General features: G+C 34.4%; 1 protein-coding gene across 1 annotated transcript; it reads right to left on the bottom strand.

The window, feature by feature from the left end:
* Positions 1-697: 697 nt before the first annotated feature.
* On the bottom strand, positions 698-16,403 carry HELRODRAFT_156580 (hypothetical protein; the record flags this gene model as incomplete). The annotated part of the gene is made up of 12 exons (XM_009015002.1): positions 698-855; positions 911-1,007; positions 1,092-1,190; positions 1,261-1,452; positions 1,973-2,137; positions 2,345-2,440; positions 4,916-4,917; positions 7,473-7,549; positions 14,246-14,402; positions 15,230-15,386; positions 15,443-15,480; positions 16,331-16,403. 12 exons carry the CDS (start codon positions 16,401-16,403, stop codon positions 698-700), a joined length of 1,311 nt encoding a protein of 436 aa, XP_009013250.1.
* Positions 16,404-18,285: the final 1,882 nt, after the last annotated feature.

Below are 18,285 nucleotides of genomic sequence, written 5' to 3'. Positions count from 1 at the left end.
CAATTTTGTAGCTTCAGGTGTCCGTTAATCCGTAGGTTCGAGATTTCCGATAGATGGACACAACTGCTTCAAACGCAAACTTTGTTGAACGTTTGTTTGAATACTAACAATAAGAGAAACATTAAACTAATCCAAGTAACTACATAAATCACATTTATGACTTCGCTTTCTCTGCTGGAAACCTGACCGCAAACCTCATCGCTCGCTCCATCCAGCAGGACCTATAATGTAGCCTGAACGGTCGATCAAAAGATTACGAATATCTTTTTACGATCCTTTATCCAAAGATTACAAATAAAGCATAGATATTAATAATTATACAAATAATTATTGCGCAATTTGATCATTCTAGCGGTTATAACAATATATTGAAAATTTGCCGATTTTAAGATTAGTTAAGAAAATACTCTGAAATAACCCATATCGACTTCAGACTGGTAACTTAACAAAAAAAAACCTACGGCTTAACAAAAACGTAAAGAAATAAGGCAAGCAAAAAATATTTAAGAAACTGTTGTGCAATGTCATTTGGACTTTTTTTGACCATAAACATGTTTGAAAACTTAACAACATTCATAAAAAAATTGGTAGAATTGAGTGTCGGAAAATATTGTAAAAAAGAAAATTGAAACTACAATATGATTAAACGCAGAAACATTTCGAATACGTCCAATATTTATTTTGTTTCAAAATTATTCTAGTTGTACGTCATGTATCTAGGAGTAGCGCTAAACTTTGCATAAGCTTTAATAACTTTGTTGACGGCTTCTAAAAAGTCTTTTTCTGTAGCCATTTTACGTCGAGCTCTGATTGCAAACATACCGGCTTCAGTACAAACACTTCTTATTTCTGCACCTGTATAATCATTTATTTACAAAAAATTCTATTACCACGTTTGAAACACACATACCAGTGCTATTAGGACACAGTCTGGCTAGTAATTCGTATCTAATATCTTTCTCCACGCTCATTGATCGTGCGTGTATTTTGAATATATTAGTTCTGCCCTGAAAATTTAAAAAGATTTAACTATAGCTATTAAACCATAAATGAACTTAAAAAGAAAAAAAGGTTAAAATATATATATATACTTCAAGATCAGGCAGGCCAAATTCAACCTTTCTGTCCAATCTGCCTGGTCTTGTTAGGGCAGGATCTAATGTGTCTGGCCTATTAGTGGCCATCAAAACCTACAAGAAATCGTAACTCCGCTCTAAACATTGTTTAAATAAAAATAAAAACAAAATTCTTGCAAAGTACTTTAATGTTTCCACGAGGATCAAATCCATCAAGTTGATTTATAAGTTCCAACATCGTTCTTTGCACTTCATTATCACCTCCAGCACCATCATCAAATCTAGCGCCACCTATAGCATCTATCTCATCAAAAAAAACGATGCAAGCCTTTTTGGTACGAGCCATTTCGAACAACTCTCTTACCATTCTTGCACCCTGTGCAAACACAGACAAAATAATTTCCCAATTAGAACTAATTAATTTCATTTATTAGAGTGGAAAGCAAAATTATTTTCTAATTCAAATCGTTAAGCGTAAAATGAGACATAATAATCAAACACATTAACATTAGGCAACATATTAATCAAACATTATCAAAAATTTTGATAAAAAAAAAATCAACTTTACCAATAAATCTTGTGAATAAAAATTATGGGATTTACTTTTAAAATTTATTGATTTTTCATGGCTTTCTTATTTTTTCATTATTTTTTAAAATGTACGCCATTTAAAGATAAAGAGCAATGACAAGTCTAAAAAATGAAATATAAATTATAAAGACTAAAATGTAAAAACTGAAAAATAAATTTTACAAATTTCGCATGTTCAATTGATAAAAAATTTTAAGTGAAAAACAGTTGTTTTTAAAAGTTGATATTGTTACAAAAATAACGTTTTTGTGGTTTAAAACTTCTAATTTGATTAATTGACTTCTAGCAATAACTAAATCACTAACCTCTCCGACATATTTTTGAACTAATTCTGAACCTATGACACGAATAAAACAAGCATCTGTTCGATTGGCAACAGCACGTGCACACAATGTTTTACCAGTTCCAGGTGGACCGAAAAGGAGGACGCCTTTCGGAGGTTCTATGCCGAGGTTTACGAATCTTTCAGGCTGCATTAAGAAGATCATTGCGTTTTAATCATCACTTAATCATTACCAATCTTATTTTGTGAAGATCGAATGAATAAAAATTCTTCAGATTAATTTTATTCAAAAATTTGAATGCACCAAGAATGACTTATTGATAAATCATTACCTCTTACGTATGAACCGCTATAAAAAATAAGGTATACATACAGACTAGAAAAAACAACTAACATGCAAGAGAGGTACTTCAACAACTTCTCTTAATTTTTCAATTTGTTCTTTACATCCACCAACATCGCTGTATGTAACGTCAGGCTTTTCTTCTACCTAATGGATAACATCAATCTATAAAATTAAAAAATCACTTCCAACATATGTCATCATCATCATCATCATCATCATAAACGTTTAAAGGCGCGTAAAAACCCAGGACTTAAACCAGAATTCAGTCGTTCAAAGTCCTGGTTAGACCATGTTAGACATTAAATGGCTTTAATTAAAAAAAAAGGCTTTTTTAATGAAAGCCATTTAAAAAATGAAAATTCCTATATGGGTAAGTAAATAAATATAATGAATATGAAACCTCCAAAACCCACTTGGATCCTGGCATAGGTTAAAACCTAGATTAGATAGCAGTCAATGCGTCCACGTCCTGGGAGATGGGCAACAACATAGTAGGAAATGTTAAGACGGGAAAAGGTCGAGGCTGAGTTCAATCACAAGCCCAAATTACTTGGACTGTAAAAACGGTTAACCTGGTAGCACCAGGTGCTGGCTAAAGTTAGAGTGATCAGAGGAAAGCCTCTGTAAAAGGGAACATAGCTGCCTTGCTAAGAAAAAGCTAAAGATGACCCTCCAAATCTGTCAACCAAGGCATGAAACTATAGCCATTGCTGAAACTGGAAAGAATACCCTATCATCAATACAAGTTGATGATAAAAACAGGGAAGGAGGCAGTTTACCTTTATCGACAAAAAACTTCTGCGTTTTAATGTTGATGTTGCTGCCCTACAGAAAACTCGACTTGCAGAGAGTGGTGTTATTAAAGAAGCCAATTATACAATCTCTTGGCAGGGAATGTCATTGAATCAACCTAATCAGTACGGTGTCGGCTTGGCAGTAAGGCATACGCTTTTTAGTTGTACCAAACCGCCTGCTGCAGGCTCGGAAAGATTGCTTACCCTTGGCTGTCGACGTCTTCTGGCACAGTCAACGTTCTCAGTGCATACGCTCCAACCCTCTACTCTGCTCTTAAGAAGATAGACCAATTTTACCAGGATTAGGATAAGGCGATATCAAGAATACCTCAAAATGAAAGCCTCGATCTTCTTGATCATTTCAATGCAAGGTTGGGTGTAAATCTGGAAGCCTGACCAGTATGTCTAAGAAACTTTGGAATCGGAGAGAAAAAAATGAAAACGATCAGAGACTGCTAGAGGCTTTAAATTACCACGGACTGTGCATGATAAACACAATCTTTCAGTGCAAGAAAATTCATCAGATATCATAAAGACACCCACCTCGCGCAAGTGAGATCAACCGAACCTCGTCATCACCAAAAGGGCAAATATTAGTAGCGTCTTATTTCATTCATTCATTTCATTTTCAAAGTTTATTCATAATCAACAACATATCAAACAAGTGAATGAAAGTTATGAAGTTGAATATGCGGAGACTGAATAAGGCTGTATGTCTTGTGGTGGTCACCGCAGATACCACGGACTGTGGTATTCTTATATGAATAGTTAATGAAATAAAATAAGAAAAATAACTGAGGCAAAAAGATAACTGAAGATAAATAAATAAACGTTCGTGCATATAAATTTATAAATGTCTGCTCAGTACATATGTAAACATACAAATGTTTAATCATTCATGAAAACCATTCATCCGCTCCATTTGTTCTCACGTATTCATAATATAGTATTAGGTGGTGGAGTCGAGATCCAGTGTCAATAAAAAAAGCATTACTTGAAATGTTATAGGTTTATAATGGCTTTTTAATGGGGAAGTACAAGTTCAGTCTATATTTTAGGACCAGCTATTCTTATGCTTGTCTGGATTAATTTGAGGCGGTGGTTGTAGATTGGATGGAGTTGCTTAATGTGTAGAAGTTAGGTGGAAGAAGATTGCTGATAAATTTAAAAACGAATAAAGCAGAGCAGTAAAGGTAGATGAAGTTAAGTGGTAAAATATTTTTTTGCTAGGAAGAAAGGTTTAGTATGAGAACAAGGTTTGAGGTTAAAAATTAAATGTATTGATCTTTTTTGGGAGAGTATTAAATTATTTAAACGACTTTTTGGACTAGTTCCCCATAGTGTGATGCAGTATGTTATATAAGGGTAAATGTAATATATAATAAAGCGTGTGTATAGCAGAAAGAGAGAGTTTATATTTGATTTTTTAGAAGACGCCAATGAGTTTGTTGATATTGTCAGAGGTAGTTTGTAGGTAAGAATTCCAGGAGATTTTCTGTGACTGTGATTCCAAGGAATTTGGTTGACAGGGTGCGGTTTATAGAAACGCCATTAATTAATTAATAGGTTTAAGTTAGGAGCTTGGTTGATAAGTATTTTGGGGCCAAAGATAATGTGAGCACATTTCAAATAATTTATGATTAGTTTGTTGTTGGATAACCAATTAGAGTAATTTAGGAGTTCGAGAGCAATCATGCTCTGGTGGTTAACAGGCGTCTTAAGCCAAAAGGTTGCATTATTCTAAAAGGAAGGGACGCCCACGCATTAATACTAAATGTATTAATAATCCAGAAAAAAACAGCAGTTCATCAGAGGTTTGGCGGACGTCTTTAGTGGGAGTTGTAATATCGTGACTAACATCGCTCTCGACTCCATCTTAAAGCTATTTGCTATGGTGGAGTTGGACAACCTGATTACTGAAAAAGTGCTCGGTAAAGCCATCGACCGTCTTACCTGTAGGAAAGAATCCCTCCGAAGATCTTATAGAAAAGTAGAGGGGCTAATGCACGAGTTGCTCTGTCTTTGCTGGAAGCAGGGTCACAGTCTTCAAGATATGAGAGACGTCAACATCATCACGTTGTGCAAAAACAAAGGCGACATGGCGAATGCGATAGCTACCGAGAAATCCTATCGCGTTGTCGGTAAAGTGTTTGCTCATGTTGCGGTTCTCACTGAGGCGTCTTAGGTGGCTCGGCCATATAATAAGGATGGATGGTCGTATCTTCAAAAATCCCCGGTACGGTGAATTGGTCGAGGAATGTAGAACAACAAGGCGTCCAAGGCTTCGGTTCTATGACATTTGTAAGAGAAATATAAAAAGCTGCTCCATCGATTTCAGATCTTGGAAAAACTTAGCCGTCGGTCAAATAGGGTTTATTGCGTGCTGAAAATGTTGAAAAAACCGGATTGCTGCTATGGGAAGATCTAGGCGGAATAATCGCCTAATCAACAGCAGCAGCCGACGACCATTATATGTGGTAGAGATTTTCATTCCAGAATTGGATATAGTCGGCGGTGCAGATCCACTAACTTTGGTTATAGTTTCACTATCGTCTCTCAAGATGGGAAGATGCCGATAAAAAATATAAATACATATATATACATATATTCAATTCAATTCAATTTATTCAGCAAAAAGCATGGAGACACAGAAGCTCAAACGAGCTTGTACGGCCACCCAATCCAAACCAAATAAAAACATAGACCTACATGAAAATAATAAATTAAATGAAAATAAAATCGTATAGCTAGCCAATGAAAACAAGTTAAATTTAACCAAAAATGAACAGAAATTACTTAGAACAAAAATGATCAGCAAAATTTATCAAGTTAAACAAAACAATTGAATTCATATTAAAAGTTTTTCCTAATAAAACAACTTAAATAATTGAAATAATTAAATCATATCCTGTAAAAAAAAGTTGTTCCTAATTAAGTCAAAAATCGATTTTTTAAATAGCCCATAGATAGATACTTGTGAAACTAATCACGGTAATTTTGACCACAGTTTTAAACCAAAAACTGAAGATGAAAATAAAACAGTTCGAGGAAAAATACAATTGCATAAGGGAGTGTGCCGAGTTGTTCTTTTGCAATATTCAGAAGATTTAATTAAATATGAATTAAACATAACAATTTTCTTCTTAACTATAGCACTAAACAAAAATAATAATAATCTGAGAACGTTCAGTTTAGGAATAGACAAAAAATTAGACAACAATAAATAATCTGAAACATGATCATCATATTTTTTCAGGTCATAAATAAGAATAAAAAAGTATAAACATCTATCTAAGATAATAATATGAGACTTAATGTAACGACCCCAAACTACAATACAATAAGTGAAATAAGGATAAATAAGAGAATAGTATAAATTAAGTAATACACTTTTCGGTAAGAGAATTTTAGTCTATAGATTATTCCTAGATTTTTAGATAAATTGTTGGATATGCTAATTGTTGCTCTTTCCAACTTAGATTGCTTGAGATTGTAACACCTAGAAAGACTAATTTGTCCAATCGACCTACTAAATTGTTATTGTAGAAAATAAAGAATGTTAGTAAATTGGTGACAATTTTAGGACCAAAAAGAATCGCAAAAGTTTTTTTTTGATAAATTAATTTGCAGTTTATTATTTATCATCCACAAGTGAACTCTTGCTAGCTCTAGTTAAGAATACATTCAACTTCGGCTATGGAATCGCCAGCCGCCAAAATGGTAGTGTTATTCGCATACATAATATACTTTACAGCATTTTCTTTTCAATTCTTCTCCATTCTGTGCCAGCATAGACCGGACGCATTGCTTGTCCTATTCCTGAAAAAGTCACAAGCCCTCTTGACGTCATGATGTCCCTGAGGGATTTCTTTGATGTCGACCTGAGTGACCTGGGGCCTCTCACTCCTCTAGCGTAGAGTGTAGATCTCCCGATACTCGAAAGCTTCGGGAAATCCCATATGATTTTTTATTTTTATTGGTACTCATACTAGGTTTAGGAATCCATACAACTAGATTGTCAAGTAAAGATTTTACCTCCAACTCACCCTCACCACTTTACCCGGGCTTGGGACCGGCATTTATGAGGAGAAGAATCATTCTGATTGACATGCTTCTATCTTCTAACAACAGCATTGATACATGGCGGGGATATACGGACACTGGGCGGTTAAGCATCCGTGGCTGAGCGCCTTAAAACGTACATGATATATATATATATATACATATATACATATATAATACATATATATAATTAGGTATAAGGCCATTACGTAAACAATTATCATTAAATTCAATCGCTGCATTATCATTTATTAATAAAAATAAAATTAATATATATATTTATATATATATATATATATATATACAAATCTAAATTGGACAAGCCTGCATCATGGTCACTGTTGGATCAATCTTTGGTGGCAATGGAATATGAATCTGGTATTTGTTGCGATCGACACTATTGGACAAAAATTAATTAAATATTAAATATAACATTAATCAAGTATTAAATATAATTATAATAAAAATAATAATGTCATTTATTAAAAAAAGTTGAGCATTGGAAGATCAAATTGGTTTATGTCGTGTATGCATATAGTAGGTTATTGAGGTACGCTGGGGAATGTGCAGAATGGAGTTTGATGATAGTGACAGAAATTTTGAAAACAATGCAATAACGAAAAATAGCCAATACAGTTTAGAAAATTTGATGAAGTCGGTGAAGTCAATGTTGAGTTTGTGTTTTTGCGATATGCCAAACATTATTGAATTGCGAAAAATCAAATTTGGACAATACAACACTGTGAAAATTGTGCTAAATTACTTGTAATTGTGCTAAATTACTGACAAACTCAGTAGATAAGCACGTCTGATATGTCGTGTTTTTCTTATGTAATAATTACAAGTTCTTGTTATTAATGTGAGTAGAAAAAGCAAGCTTTTTATCTGTAAATCAAAGGTTTTGAACATATTTGATAAAAGGACCAAAGCGAAACCTGAATTGAAATCAAGTTATGTAAAGCCTAGAAAACAGTAGTAGACATGTGACGCAATTTATTCAGAAATCGTTTTGATATATACGATAAATCGTTTTCGTATATACGATGACCAGCGGCGTTGTTCTTTGTCCCATCTACCGTCGTTTTTATAGCAAAATGTATATAAGATGAAATGAAATCTTCATTTTGAAAATATAGAGGTACTCCCTATTTACGACTTTGAAAATGTCATAGAAATCAGGCCTTAAAAGGGAGGGGTCTTAAATGGGAAAAAAGCATATTTATATACATTATTTTTTATTAGTAAATGCACACTGCATTGTATTATATTCATACAAAATATAATTTAAAAAACCTATGTTGTATTGTTAAACCAAAAATTTAATTTATTTTGGGAAAAAATGAAATGGAGTTTGCACAACTGTTGACTTCTTTTGAAGATGTTTAGTTTGAATTTGATCATGATAATTTTCCAAAATTTCTGGAATGGCTTGAAATTCATGAGTCAGTGAAAAATGAATCAACTGTGTAGTACTTTTAGCAGAAACAGAAAAAGAAATCATTGGCTCAATTATTTCCTCAGTTCTATCTTTTTGTGACATTTAAAAATATCTAGATCTAACAAAGTTATAAAACTAATAAAATTATTTAAGAAATGAAAACAGTTTAGCTGAACTGTTTGATTAAGCTTGGCAGGAATTGCTAATTAACTGGTGGCGTTGGTGATAGTATTAATAAAAATTTCACGTTTGTTTGTTGTTATCTTGAAACAGTTCTAGTTCTTGGTCCTGGGCATGACATAAAACTGCATCCACGCTGCCTTGCGTGCTTTTGAGCAAAAGGCTAGGCCCACCCCGCTTATAACTGGTGTTATAACCAAAATCCCTAAATTTCATCCATTTCACAAGAACTTTAGCCGTAACAGCGCTCAAACATCTTCCATCCGCGTTCAGCTTAACCCCTAAATAAAAAGCTTTCCACTCTTTCAATACCACCACTCAACCCCGTCCTTGCGTCCGTCCTATTAAACACCATGAACACATTTCTTACATTTGAACGTGCCTTCCACCTTTTTCAGTGCCCCCCTCACACCACTACATCTCTTATGCACCCACTTCTGACATCCTATGCACAACACCAAGTTAGCCTTCACTCTCCAGTCACATACCCCACAGGGGTCTATTTTACTTATCACACGTTCCCCACCTTCGTCTTACTAATATTAATAATATTAGTAATATTAGTCTTAATAATAATATTTTAACCCTTTCTTTTCGATAACACTTTTCCATCTGTCAAATTTCAACTGCAATTATTCCATGCTATCAGCCATCAGGACTAAATCATCTGCATACAAAATCTCAAATAACAACCCCTCCATTATGTTTCCACACACAACATCCATCAAAATTGCAAACAAAAACGGTGATAACACTGATCCTTGATGCACTCCTACCTTAACACTAAAAGCGTCCGACATCCCCCTTCCGACCCTCACCTTTGTCTTCGCCCCTTCATACAGCTGCATCACAGCTTTAACAAGTCTCTCATTCACTCCTTACTTCCTCAACGCCCATTCAATGACCTTCCTCGGTACTCGATCAAAAGCCTTTTCTAGATCCACAAAACACATGTCCAATCTTCGTTTCTTTTTTCTATAATTTTCCTGCAACATTCTACGTACTTAGACTTAGTATGGTACTTGGTATGGCTCTATGGTACTTAGACTTGGAACGCTCAATGTTGGATCACTGACTGGCCGCAGCATGGAAATCGCAGAAATGCTCGAGCGTAGAAGGACTGACATCTGCTGCCTTCAGGAAACCCGATGGAAATCAAATGGTGTCTATCATGTCAACTCAGACAAAGAAAAATATAAACTATTCTGGAATGGTCAAAAGACGGCCAAAAATGGTGTTGGAATTTTTGTCAGAGAACTGCTAGCCCAAGAAGTACTGGATATTAAAAAGATTAATTCACGTCTCATGTGGATCAAGCTTCGCCTAGAAAAGCAAACAATGATTATTTTTTCTGCATAGGCACCACAGACAGGCGAATCAGAAGAGATGAAAAATGACTTCTGGGCTGCATTCTCTGACTCCATATCAACATTACCAAAATCTGAAACAATCCTGATTGGAGGCGATCTCAATGGCCACGTTGAAGAGAAAACAGATGGTTTTGACAACGTACATGGCGGTTTTGGCTATGGAAAACGGAATGAACATGGCAACCGCATCCTTGAGTTTGCTGAAAGTCACGGGTTTTGTTTACTGAACACATACTTTAGAAAGAGGTTGGAACATCTCATAACATACAAAAGTGGACCATCAGCCACGCAAATTGATTTCTTCGCTGTCAAGCAACCACACCGATGGCTGTTCAAAAACGTCAAAGTTATACCTGGCGAATCATGCGTCGTCCAACATAGACTCCTTGTGGCAGACCTGGTTGTCGAACTGTCAAAACATAAGTCTAAACAAATGCCTCGGAGAATCAAAACGTGGAAGCTGAAAAGCAATATTCATCGAGAAAAATTTCAACAGATTGTCACCCTACAGTTAGACCACCAATCGCAAGCCAGTACAGATTGGAGTACATACAAAACCGTTTTAATGAACGCTGCAACTACAGTTTGTGGGAAAACTGGTACAAAACGTCAGCATGAACTTGGTGGTGGAATGACAGTGTACAAAATGCAATAGCTGAAAAGAAAGTTGCATACAAGCAATGGCAAAAATCAAAGTCTGTTGATGACCATAAAATTTTTCGTGAGAAGAACAACTATGAAAGACGTCAAGTTGCACTGGCTCGGACAGATCAGTGCAGAGAGTGGCTCACTAAAAGCAAAAGTAAATAAATGAAATCTCTGTATCGTATAGCAAAACAAGCAAAGCGTACGAAAAAAGACATAGTTGGTGCCTCATGTATCAAAAACGACAAAAATGAGATGGTTCTTGAACAAGATGAGATCAAGCTACAGTGGAGAGAATACTTCAACCGTCTGTTAAACGAACTAAATCCCATCAATGTTAACTGACGCTCCACTCATCGAAGGTCCGATTTATGACATCACTGTAAAGGAGCTTACAGAAGCTCTGAAAGCTATGAAGGTTGGAAAGGCAGCAGGGCCCTCGGGACTCACAAATGACATTATCAAAGCATCTGGTACTGCAGGTATCCAAACGTTACTACAACTTTGCCGTGAAATCTGGAGAAATTGCTCAATGCCGACTGAATGGAACTATAGCATGACAGTTCCGCTATACAAAGGCAAAGGTGATCCATTTTAACTGTTCATCATATCGGGGTATACGTTTAATAGAACACTCCTTGAAAATTGTCGAGAAAATCATTGAGAGAAGATTAACGTCGTGCATCACAATTATCAATTAGGTTTCCTAGCGGGGAAATCAACAATTGATGCAATTCGCATCCTTCGGCAACTGCAAGAGAAGTACCTCGCAAAACATCAACAACTATCACACATTTTTGTAGACATTGAAGAAGCATTTGATCGAGTTCCCCGTGAAGAAATCAGGTGATGTCTACGTCGACAACTCATTCCAGAATACCTTTTTCGACATGTGATGGAAATGTATACGAATACTAAGACTCTTGTCAGCACAACAGTTGGAAACACAGATGCATTTGACATCGGCGTTGGAATTCACCAGGGCTTGATTCTCATTCCACTGTTATTTATAACTGTGATGGAAGAAATCACAAAACCGATACGCCTTAGTGACATTTGGAATCTAATATATGCTGATGATATCGTTTTAACAGCCACGTCTGAGCCGAATGCAGCACAGATGTTTGAAGATTGGAACACCAGACTCACCGATCATGGTTTCAAAGTCAACATCAACAAAACCAAAGCAATGAATACTGGTGAACACATCCAATCCACAGCTACTGGATGATGGCCCTGTTCAGTTTGTAAAGCTGGTGTAGGTAACAATTCAATCAAGTGTCAGCGGTGTAACCAGTGGTGTCACAAACGTTGTTCAAACATAATTGGTACTTTATCTAAAATGTCCAATTTTGTTTGTCCTGCTTGCATCAATCCAAAACAACAAATTCAAAACAGCAATGTTTTTGAAGCTATTAAGGTAGAGAAAGTCACATCGTTTCAATATCTAGGGGATGTTCTGGATTGTACTGGAACTGCTGAAGCTGCCGTTCGAGCACGCATACGTGCAGCCTGGAATAAATGGCATCTCCTTGCCTCTATATTGATGCGGCGTGACATCCCACTACCACTACGATCAAGACTATAAATCTGTGATACGTCCGGTGTTATTATATGGTGCAGAAACATGGCCAATGACAACCAAACTGGAACAACAACTTCAACGAACCGACATGAAAATGCTCCGATGGATGCATCGAATTAGTCTGAAAGACAACATCAAATCTACCGAAATACTGGATCGTGCTTGTTTAGATGATATATAGGACGAATGCCTGCAACACCGAATGCCGGCAACACCGAATGCCGGCAACACCGTCTGCGGTGGTTTGGTCATGTCAAACGAAGTGGAAACAGTGCCATAACTTCTCTTGCAGATGTTGAAGTACCTAGCACACGTCCCAAAGGCCGTCCAAAGAAGTCCTGGTCGCAAACAATCGAGCAAGACAGGAAAGCTCTAAGGAAATGGATACAGCTGATCGTTTAATTTGGCGCAAAAAGTTGATGGCAAAGAAAACAACGTCCTACCTCGGGGAACCGAGACTCTGGACGCAAAACGAAGATTGATTGATTTCTATCTTTTTGTGGATATCCTTCAGGCTGTGTGAATATCCAAGTTATTCAATAGTCTATTCCAAGATTTAACATCTCAATGCCCTGAAAACACTTGGGTTTGGCACTTTTTTCTATGCTTCCTATGCACATGCCTTTAATTTTTCTCATGTGACACTTGCGCACAGTAAAACAGTGTTTTGATGTTTTAATGCCAGCTACGTCATCCCCTTTAACAATCATTGATTTGGCTGGCAACGCTCGAAAAAATGTCCGGTTTTGTCAGCATTAAAAATTTTTTCAGGAGCATAGCTTTCACAAATGACTGGCATTTTTTGTCCAATCCTCTATTGTTTCCTCAGAAACCTGTGCTCTGTCTTCGGAAAGAACAGACGAATGAATGTTGTGACGTTTCATCCACTTATACAGCCATCCGTTTGATGCCGTAAATTCATTGTGTTTTTGGTTGTTGGTAGCGTCTTTATTATTGACATGGATCTTGTTGATATAAATTTTTATCTTCGTACTTTGCATTCTAGATTTTGTTGAAAATTCCTATTTCTGTAATGAATGGAAGTATTATATTGGTGATTTTTTGGTCTTAGAAAAAATTTTGAACGTCTTTTGGAAATAGATATTTTCTTACAAGTTGGTCATATGCAACAGTCTGATATTGCATTCGTTACAGTTTAGAGATGGCTTTTTGTTGAGAAACCAAGATGTGCTAAATTAGTATGTCCTATTTTTGTTTGGAAAATTCTGTCCATCAATAAATTTTTTGTTTGCCTTTTTGTTAATTTTGTTGTGGCTAGATAAATGGAATTGATGTATTCATATCAATGTAAATGCCATTTTTTGGTGACGTAATGTTTTACAGGTTGTTTACTATCGTTGTATGGTAGCAGTATGTTGGAAATTGAGAATGAGTAGGCCAATGTAGCTGCTTTATTTGTTTGCTCATTTCCTTCAACGCCTATATGGCTTGGTATCCATTGTTATTATTAAATTGTTACTTTCAATTAGGATGTTGTGTATTTTTGTTTGAATCAGGTTTATCAGAGGATGTTCTTGTTTATAATTTTGTATCGCTTCTAGACTTGATAATGAATCATAAAATATTATGAATTTGTTATCCTTACTTTATATTACATATGGCTATCAATTCTGTGAAAATAAACGTTGGTTCAGGTAGATGTTGCATGAGTGTAACTTTATGATTGTTGATTGCTGCTGCTGTCTTTAAATTGTTGATTTTTGATCCATCGGTATATATTTGTGTAGTTTGAATATTTATGAATTATTTTTTTAACGTAACTTTTACTATAATAGAATATATAATACGGTTATATGATTGAATATAATAAAAGAAAATAACAAAAACAGTTGAAAATGGTGAAAAAAATCCTACCCAACTCTCATGCCTTCCTCGATGTCAGTGGGGGCAACATGATCACTTAAGTCAACAACAAACTTTGCAAACTGTTTAACATTTATTATATATTTTGGATCATCTGAATCTGCATTTATAATTTTTGTGCAACGTGCCACTTGCAACGGCTGTTCACCTTTATAAGCAATAAAATTAAAATTATTGTGTTATTCTCTTTTGTAACAATCATTAAAAAATAGTTTTTTCTATTCAGAAATCACTCAAAAATTCACATTATGAGTTAATTTGGCAACTCGATAATATAATCAAATTAAAATATGAGCGAGGAGCAACATTAGCAAGTATTTCTGTTTATGAACTTGTTCTATAATATTTGCATATAATTTTATACCCATTTTAAACAATTGTAATTTTTTAGGATAATAAAATACACAATTTGTAAGAATTGGAACTGCCAAATTTTCTGGCAGTTAAATTTTAGAATATCTTACTATAACATTATATATAGCTATTATTATTATATAGAACTATAACATGTAGCATATAAAAGTTAGTACTATAACGTTTTCTAAAGTAAATTAATAGTTAGTGAGTTAGTCCAGTCTGTATAAGCCACTGTTGTTGCACGATGGCTATGTTTGAATACTGTTTGATGAAATGCAAAAACTATCTTATGCTTTATGCATATAATAATGCAGTGTTGGTTAGTACTTAAAAGTGTATGTGTACGTCGTTCGATGGAGATGTGCAGCGTTTGCAGCAAAAAATTTAACTGTAACTAAATAAAGAATAAAATGTAAAGTTGTGCGGTTGTCAAAACTGGTTTACATACCAAAAATGTTACAAATAATAATATTATTAGCTATTTTTAATAATACAAGTGCTCGCCAATTAATTCAGCATTTAACTGCTAAATAAAGCATTGAAACTGTCATAAAAGTTCATCACGCTAAAATTAAATGTTAAAAAAAAATTTTTAAAATATAAATGGAAAATGTCAACTTTGTAAAGTTTGTTTGTCAGCTGCAAGGTCCCAGTGTGCAGGGGGAGCTAATCCAGTGTCTGACTCTTTGATTCCTGTCAATTCATTAACTCTTTTTAAAATCCCTTGGATATCATCTTCTGTACTCTTTATTGACTTGTAATACATGCCAACCCCCTTTAAAATTAACACAAAATTAACATGCGTATCGATAAAAAAAAAAGAATACTTACATATGTCTTCAACAAAGCAATATCACCTTCATCAAGCACTGAAAAAAATTATTTAACAATCTTCATCAGTGAATAAATAATGACTAATTTAAAAGTTGAGATTCTTGGAACACATTTCAATTATAAATTTTTGGTTATGTAATGACAACATTCACATCTGAGTTTATAACTCGAAACCAACTTGCATAAAGTTAATTAAATCTGGTTGTTTTTATACAATACGTTTTGTTTTTTATTGTTTGAAAAATAGTGCTTAAATATTTTTAACAAATTTTTATAAATGTTATAAAAAATTAATGACAAAATTATTTACACGTTTATAATTTTTTGTGCTTTTATTGCAGTGCTGTTAATTTAGATGGATTTAAATATATATTAACTAAAAAAAGAATCATATTAGATAGCATGATCCAACATGGAAATTATTTTTTCTTAAATGTGAAACTAAACTGCAAGGAAATTTTTTTGGGCTGTAAAAAAATGAACTAGTGGACTACAGTTTACTAGACTCTGATCTACATTATTATTGACAATCATAATTTTTATATGATTTTCAAAGCAGCAACTGTACTTGATTCACCATTAAACTTTCAAACAAGTCAACGACATTTTTACACCAGACATTTGTAATATAAATTTATTGCAGCTTAATAATATACATCAAATGTTGTGTAACAAGTAGCAATGTACACGACAAAAAAATATAATTATACCATGATAGCTGACAGTTAAACTTGAAAGATAAAAAATCCTACATAACGAAATTTCGAATATAACAAATTTGTTCCTGGAACTATCAAATTTGTTACCCGAAGGTCCAACTGTACTTTTTTAATCATCATGATAATCAAATTTAACACATTAACAATCATATTGATCAAAAAAAACCTTGAATTGGTTTATCATCTTCATTGTTATCATCAACAGTTTTCCTCTGATCTTTGCCTAGATAGTCTTTCATTATGGAATAAACTAATATTGAAAATTTTTAGTCAATTAATCAATGAAAAATATTAATGTAGATGATTTTACAAAATAAAAAAAAGAAATAAATAAATTTGTATGTTCATAACAATCATTTACATTATAATTTCTAAATCCAACAATGCAAAATAATATTAAATATACTAAGAAACCAGGGAGGTAGCTGCTGAGGTAAAATGAAATAAGAAAATAAAAAAAGGTGAGACAACAGGAGTTGAACTCAAAAGATGCAAAAAGAGGGTGCCCATTATTGTAAAGCAAATGAATGCAAACCACTCGGTCAAAGTTCCTAAGAAAGAGTATGCAAAATTATTTAGAATCTATGTAGGCGTCACTTTACACTTAAGTGGTTTAGTATAGTGACAGAAATGCAAAACATTCCAATTGATGAAACAATACCCAAGCATATGACAGATAACTTCTTTATTCTTTATTTAATAGATATCAATACAATAATTAGGTGCATGAAGTTAGTTAAGAATTTTACAGCCAAGGATTTTAATATTAGCATTACATAAAAAAAAAACTCAAGTAACTTGTAAATTAACAATCAATAAAAATGCTAAAATTTAATGAATCTATTTAAAAAAGGATCTATTTTTTCAAAATGAACATTATTCATTTTATTTTTATTGTTTTCAGATATTCAGGCAGAGCAACAAAAATTTTTACATATTTTTTTATATAAATATAAAATAAACGTTTTGCTATATTCGTTAGGTGGTGAAATGACAGTGTACAAAATACAATAGCTGAAAAGAATGCTGCATACAAGCAAAAGCAAAAATCAAAGTCTGTTGATGACCATAAAATTTTTCTTGAGAACAGCTATGCAAGACGTCAAGTCGCACTGGCTTGGACAGATCAGTGCAGAGAGTGGCTCACTAAAAGCAAAGGTGTGAACAAAATGAAATTTCTGTATCATATAGCAAAACAAGCAAAGCATACGAAAAAAGATATAGTTGGTTCCTCATGTATCAAAAACGACAAAAATGAGATGGTCCTTGAACAAGGTGAGATCAAGCTACAGTGAAGAAAATACTTCAATCGTCTGTTAAATGAAACAAACCCATCAATGTCAACTTTGACACTCCCCCATCAAAGGTCCAATTCCAGACATCACTGTAGAGGAGCTTACAGAAGCTCTGAAAGCTATGAAGGATGGAAAGGCAGTAGGGCCCTCTGGACTCACAAATGGCATTATCAAAGCATCTGGTACTGCAGGTATCCAAACATCCAAACGTTACTACAACTTTGCCATGAAATCTGGAGAAATTGCTCAATGCTGACTGAATGGAACTATAGCATGACAGTTCCGCTATACAAAGGCAAAGGTGATCCATTGAACTGTTCATCATATCTGGGTATACGTCTGTTAGAACACTCCCTAAAAATCGTCGAGAAAATCATTGAGAGAAGATTAACGTCGTGCATCAAAAACAGAAATGATCAATTTGGTTTCCTAGCGGGGAAATCAACAATTGATGCAATTCACATCCTTCGGCAACTGCAAGAGAAGTACCTCGCAAAGCAACATCAGTTTGTAAAGCTGGTGTAGGTAACAATTCAATCAAGTTTCAGCAGTGCAACCAGTGGTGTCACAAACGTTGTTCAAAAATAATTGGTACTTAATCTAAAGTGTCCAATTTTGTTTGTCCTGCTTGCATCAATCCACAACAACAAATTCAAAATAGCAATGTTTTTGAAGCCATTAAGATAGAGAAAATCACATCGTTTCAATATCTAGGGGATGTTCTGGATTGTACTGGAACAGCTGAAGCTGCTGTTCATAGCCTAAAGTATGGGTTGGCAAACTACAGTCATTTTATACCATTTTAAGCGGCCAAACTTGGGTATAG

Source organism: Helobdella robusta (assembly GCF_000326865.2).
Source record: "Helobdella robusta unplaced genomic scaffold HELROscaffold_15, whole genome shotgun sequence".
Taxonomy (NCBI): Eukaryota; Metazoa; Annelida; class Clitellata; order Rhynchobdellida; family Glossiphoniidae; genus Helobdella; species Helobdella robusta.
The sequence above is the reverse complement of the archived record's forward strand: the minus strand, read 5'-3'. Positions and strand labels throughout refer to the sequence as shown.